Source organism: Pteropus alecto, unplaced genomic scaffold, assembly GCF_000325575.1.
Source record: "Pteropus alecto unplaced genomic scaffold, ASM32557v1 scaffold98, whole genome shotgun sequence".
Classification (NCBI taxonomy): domain Eukaryota; kingdom Metazoa; phylum Chordata; class Mammalia; order Chiroptera; family Pteropodidae; genus Pteropus; species Pteropus alecto.
In genome coordinates, this window is record NW_006443570.1 from 12580929 (window position 1) to 12587042 (window position 6114).

The window sequence follows — 6114 nt, forward strand, 5'->3', positions numbered from 1 at the left end:
TGGGTAGTTCCTTTTTCTCCTTTAAATCTTGTTAGATGTCATCTTCTCAGTATAAAATTGCAAATCTCTCTTCGTGTTCATCTTTTGTTCATCTGCTTTTGCCTTTTTTCATAGTATTTGCTTATTACCTTCTAAATACTGTATACTTTATTGATTGTCAGTTATTATTTCTCACTTCATTATGCTCACGGCATGCATGTTCTGTTTAAGGGCAAGGGTTTTTTCTCTTTTGGTGATACCTCAAGTACTTAGAACAGTGCCTGGCATATAATAGATGCCCAGTGTGTTGAAATATTTGTCTGAAGTAATTAAAAGTATACAAGCCATAATTTGTATATTTTAATGGTAATGTTTATTTTTTTTACGATAGAAAAGGCTTTGTTCTAATTATAAAAAATATATACTTGCTGAGAATACAGTTAAGAATCTAGACAGTAGAGAAAAGTAGAAGAAAAAATTGCCTGTATTTTCTGCTCATTACGCCACTCCATGATCATGCTTTTTTTAAACAGCTTTATTGACATATCATACAATTCACCCATTTAAAATGTATAATTGAATGGTTTTTAGTATTCACGGAGTAGTGTAGCCATCACCACAATCAATTTTAGATCTTCACCACCACATCTTCATCACCCCAAAAGGAAACCCCATACCTTTTAGCAGTCACGCTCTATTTTCCTCCAACCTCTCCCTCCTAGGGCTTTTTATTGCCAGATAATATTCCATCGTATGGGTATTTCACATTTTATTCACTCATTCATTAGTTGGTAGACATTTGGGTTATTTCCACACTTTGGCTATTTTATAAATAATGGTGCTGTGGACATCTGTGTATCACTGTTTATGTAAACATGTTTTCATTATTCTGGGGGTATACTTGCTGGGTCATACAAGTTTATCTTTTGAGGAACTGCCAGACTGTTTTCCAAAGCAGTGGCACCGTTTTACATTTCCATCAGCAATGTGTAAGCGTTCCACTTTCTCACATCCTCATTAATGCTTGTCATTATGTGTCTTTGATTATAGTCATCCTAGTGGGTATAGAGTGTTATCTCATTGTTGTTTTGATTAGCATTTCCCTAATGACTGATGATGTTGAGCTTCTTTTCAAGTGCTTATTGTCCATTTATATATCTTTGGAGAAATGTCTTTTCACATCCTTTGCCCATTTTTTTAGTTTTTTTGACTTTTTATTACTGAGTTACAAGAGGTTTTTTTTAATATGTTCTGGACAAGTCCCTTATTATAGGATTTGCAAATATTTTCTATTTTCTGGGTTGTCTTTTCACTTTCTTCATGGTATCCTTTGAAGTAGAAAAGTTTTTAATTTTGATGAACTTTGGTATATTTATTCTTTTGTTGTTTATGCTCTTGGTGTCTAAAAAGGCTTTACTTAATCCTAAGTCATAAAAATTTACTTCTATTTTTTTTTCTGGGAGTTTTATAGTTTTAGCACTTATATTTAGTTAGGTCTGTAATCCATTCTGAATTAACTTTTGTATATAATGTAAGGAAGAGGTCTACTTTAGTTCTTTTACATGTAGATACCCAATTGTCCTAGAACCATTTGTTGAAAAGATTATCTTTTCCTATTAAATTATCTTGGCACCTTTGTCAAAAATCTGTTGACCATAAATGTGAGGTTTTATTTCTGGACATTGAATTCTATCTTATTGGTCTATATGTCTAGCCTCCAAGATCACTCTTAAAAATCATTATATATCCTTTACATTGTGTCAGCTTAAATAGAGACCTGGCACTTGTAAAAATATGCAGTTATATTCTTGTTCATGTTAATCTCCCCCACAAGATTATAAGATCCCCGAAGACATGAATAAGAATTTACACAACATTTCCAGCAGCTAGCATAATTCCTGTCCCATTGTATGTTTCCAGTATATACATATTTTAAAAGAATGAAAGAGTACGACAATCTCTCTGAATTAAAATCAAAATATAAATTCTTGAGCTTCACCCAGATCAGAATTTCTCAGTGTAAGCTCTGCATATATGTTTTTAAAAGTTCCCCATATGATGATGATAAATACACTTAGCAAGTGACAACTTTTTCTAGACCTTGTTTCATATGAATATTCACATATCAGTACATTATAGTTCTGTTTGTGTAAAATATCTTCTATAGATAGTTATATAGTCTTTTTTATTTACCAGTGTTTTAGTCATTAGTCCATGTAAGATAGCTCTGTTATCACTTTTAATTCTATTATATATACAATAGTTTATTTAAGCATAATAGTTTTAGTAAGCGGTACATCTGAAATTAAATTACTTTTAATTCTGTACCATATTTAGATATAGGAAATTGAAGCTAGAAATAATAAGTTAGGTAATAATAATGAATTAAAGTTGAATGATTTAATGTAACAGTACTCAAACAGTTTTAATGGTACAACAGAACCATACTGAGTGATGGGGAGATTAATTATATCAGTAACATTTAGTGATTTTTAAAAAGCCATTTAACATTTAAGAGTAGTACCTTCCATATCCATTCTGGTAGTTGGTCAGAAATGCAGGTCAGAGGAATTTGATAATCTGTAAATCTAGGTTTTAAAAATATCTATGGATAGTATGCTTCTGAGCAGCGTGAGCAAGTTAACCAGTTACTGTACAAGTTCTGTATTTCAGAGTTGTTACAGTCTACTGTTTTCTCTAATTAAACTTCAATCACTGTAACTAGTCTTATCTTTCTGATCATTTTTCCATAGTAGTGATAGTTAAGGTACATAATTTATATAACTCATTTCAATGTGAGGCAGAGTTCTTGGTAAAATACCTGTAAGCACCAAAAAAATAAATATAAGCACTAAAATAAATACTGAAAAAAAGAAATTTGTATAAATTGGTGGTTGAGCTAATGGATTTTGTGTGTGTCTATGTGTGTAGATGAGTTACAACAACTTTCATTATGTCTCTTCTTGGTTTTAAGTACCTAGAAGAACCATTTCTACAGTCATTTTAAGTAGAACTTAATACAGTTATCAGCACAAGCAGATGCTTAACCTTTTTTTATTGAGGTAACATTGGTTTATCACATTATATAGAAGTTTCAGGTGTGCAACATTCTAATTCAACATATGTATATACTACATCATGCTCACTACCAAAAGTCTAGTTTTCTTCCACCACCATACAATTGACCCCATTTATCAATTTCTCCTTACTCCTTTCCTCTTCACTTTACCCGCCTTCCCTCTGGTAAACACCAGTCTGTTGTCTGCCTCTATAAGTTGTTTTTGTTTTGTTTTGTTTATTTCTGTTGTTTGTCTATTTCTTTTAAAAAATACTCCACATGAGTGAAGTTATACAGTATTTGTCTTTTTCCATCTAACTTAATTTCACTTAGCATAATACCCTCAAGGTTCATGCGTCGTCGCAAATGGCAGGAGTTCACCTTTTTTTATGGCTTATTAGTATTCCGTGTGTGTGTGTGTGTGTGTACATACTATCTTTATCCATTCATCTGTTGATGGACACTTAGGTTATCTTGACTATTTTAAATAATGTTGCAGTGAATATGTATATCTTTTCAAATTAGTGTTTTCATATTTTTTCAGATAAATACCTAAAAAAGTAGAAATAGCTAGGTTATATAGTAGTTCTGTTCTTAATCTTTTGAGGAGTCTCCATACTGTTTTCTATAGCGGCTGTACCAATTTACATTCCCACCAACAATGCACAAAGGTTCCCTTTTCTCCACCACCTCCCCTACACTTGTTGCTTATCTTTTTGATGGTAGCCATTCTTATAGGTGTGAGGTGATATTGTGGCTTTGATTTGCTATTTCTTAATAATTAGTAATATTGAATATCTTTCATATGCTTGTTGTTCATCTGTATGTCTTCTTTACAAAAATGTCTACTCAGATGCTCTGCCCATTTTTTAATCAGGTGGTTTATTTTGTTGTTGTCGAGATGTATAAGTTCTTTATGAATCTTAGATGTTAACCTCATATCAGATGTATGATTTGCAAATATTTTTTCCCATTTGATACATTGCTTTTGTTTTTTTTATTTTTTTGCTGTGCAAAAAAATTTTTCATTTGATGCAGCCCCATTTGTTTATTTTTGCTATTGTTTCTGTTGCCATTGGAGTCAGATTCACAAAACATTGCTAAGATCGATGTCAAGGAGCTTACTGCTTATATTTTCTTCTACGTATTTTAATGGTTTCAGGTCTTACTTTGAAGTCTTTAATGCATTTCGAGTTAATTTCTGTGTATAGTGTAAGATAGTGGTCTAGTTTCATTTTTTGTATGTGGCTGTCCAGTTTTCTCAGCACCATTTATTGAGGAGACTTACCTTTCTCTATTATGTGTTCTTGGCACCTTTGTCGTAAATTAGTTGTCCATATGTGTATTAGTTTATTTCTGGGCTCTAGACTCTCTTTCGTTGATCTATGTGTTTGTCTTCCTGTCACTACCATATTGTTCTGGTTACCACAGTTTTGTAGTATAATTTGAAATCAGAGAGTGTGATACACTTGGCTCTGTTCTTTTATCTAAGGATTGCTTTGGCTATTTGGGGTCTTTTATAATGCCATACAAATTTTAAAGTTTTTTTGTTCTTTTTCTGTGAAAAATGCTTTTGGGATTTTGATAAGGATTGCTTTGAATCTGTAGATTACTTTAGGTAGTATGGACTTTTTAACAATGTTAATTCTTACAACCCATGAGCATAGAATATCTTTCCATTTCAATTTCTTGCAACAGTGTCTTACAATTTTAAGTACCTTCTTGGTTAAATTTATTCTTAGGTATTTTATTGTTTTTTGTTGTGATTGTAAGGGGGATTGTTTTCTTAATTTCTTTTCTTGATTTTTTGTTGTTAGTGCATAGACACACTAGAGATTTTTACAGATGTTTTTATACCTTGCAACTTTACTGTATTTATTATTTCTAATAGTTTTTTGGTAGAGTCTAGGGTTTTCTATATATAAAATCATGTCAAGCAGGTGTTTAATCTTCCCTAGATGCATTTCTTGTTATCCCCCAATTTTTTTATATTTGCAATAGCAATTCTTATTTACTTTTTTTTATTGGTTGTAGATGTGAGTATGCAGTGCTCACAGGATATACTTCAAATGCTCCTATCTCTTCAGCCAGTTCTTCAGGATGCTATTCAGAAAAAAAGAACAGTAAGGCCTTGGGGAGTTCAAGGTCCTCTCACTTGGCAACAATTTCATAAAATGGCTGGCCGAGGCTCTTATGGTAAGTAATTTATAGTAATGTATAGTGACTGATTTTGTATCCGTCCTCAGTTTCTATGCCCAACTTGACTAAGCATATTTGTTTTCTTTAAATACTTTTGTGGCTTAAGGCACAATTCTAGCTTTTTTTTATTTTAAGCATTTTCAGCATTCAGTTTACTAGGTTCTCCACCCCACTTCAGAAAGAACAGTTTCACTTAGATCTGCTTTTATATGTTAGACTGACCAGTAAGATTTTATGTGAAGAAAGAATCATACTGCCAAAAATTTTAAAAGACTAACACCACTTTTTTTGTTAAGTCATCATTCTACGAAATTGAATGAAAAATGGGGTGAAAAGGAAGGGGTAATACTAGTGGTAAAAGGCCCCACGGTCTTTTTTAAAGAAAACACACACACACACACACACAGACACACACACATTGAGTGGAAAACGCTTTTAATTATATTTTTGCATTCTTTTTAAAACAAAATAGTAGACATACACAAAGTTTTTACTGATCAGTACGTGTATCGAGATATTTTTAGTGGCTGCATGTGTTCCGTTGTTCTTTACATATGACATTATTTACCAGTCTACTATTCATGGACACATAGATTGTTTCCATCATTGTCATTACAACAATTTTTTTATAATGCACACATCCCAGGCCTAAAGCATGTGTGTGTTTTTTTTAATATTGCCAAATTACTCTCCACAGTATAAATTTAAACTCTCATCAGTAAAATGCCTCTTTCCCCAAATCCTCGCCAGTAGGGTGCTGAGTAGAAGGGTGAAAGTGGTTGTTTCATTACAGTTTGAGAGGTAGAGTAGTATAGACTGTGCACCTCTGCTACTCTTTGTATCATACTGGACAAGTTGCTTAACTTCTCCATTCCTGC

At 32.4% G+C, this 6114-nt stretch overlaps 1 protein-coding gene across 1 annotated transcript in view; it reads left to right on the top strand.

Annotated features, from left to right (window-relative positions):
* The window catches only part of MED13 (mediator complex subunit 13), a gene marked incomplete at its 5' end in the record, with an annotated part of 91955 nt that overhangs the window by 58654 nt on the left and 27187 nt on the right, over positions 1-6114 (top strand). The window contains one exon of the mRNA XM_006925147.2: positions 5072-5233. Within this exon, the coding sequence (XP_006925209.1) occupies positions 5072-5233 (162 nt within the window). The remainder of the gene's footprint in view (positions 1-5071; positions 5234-6114) is intronic.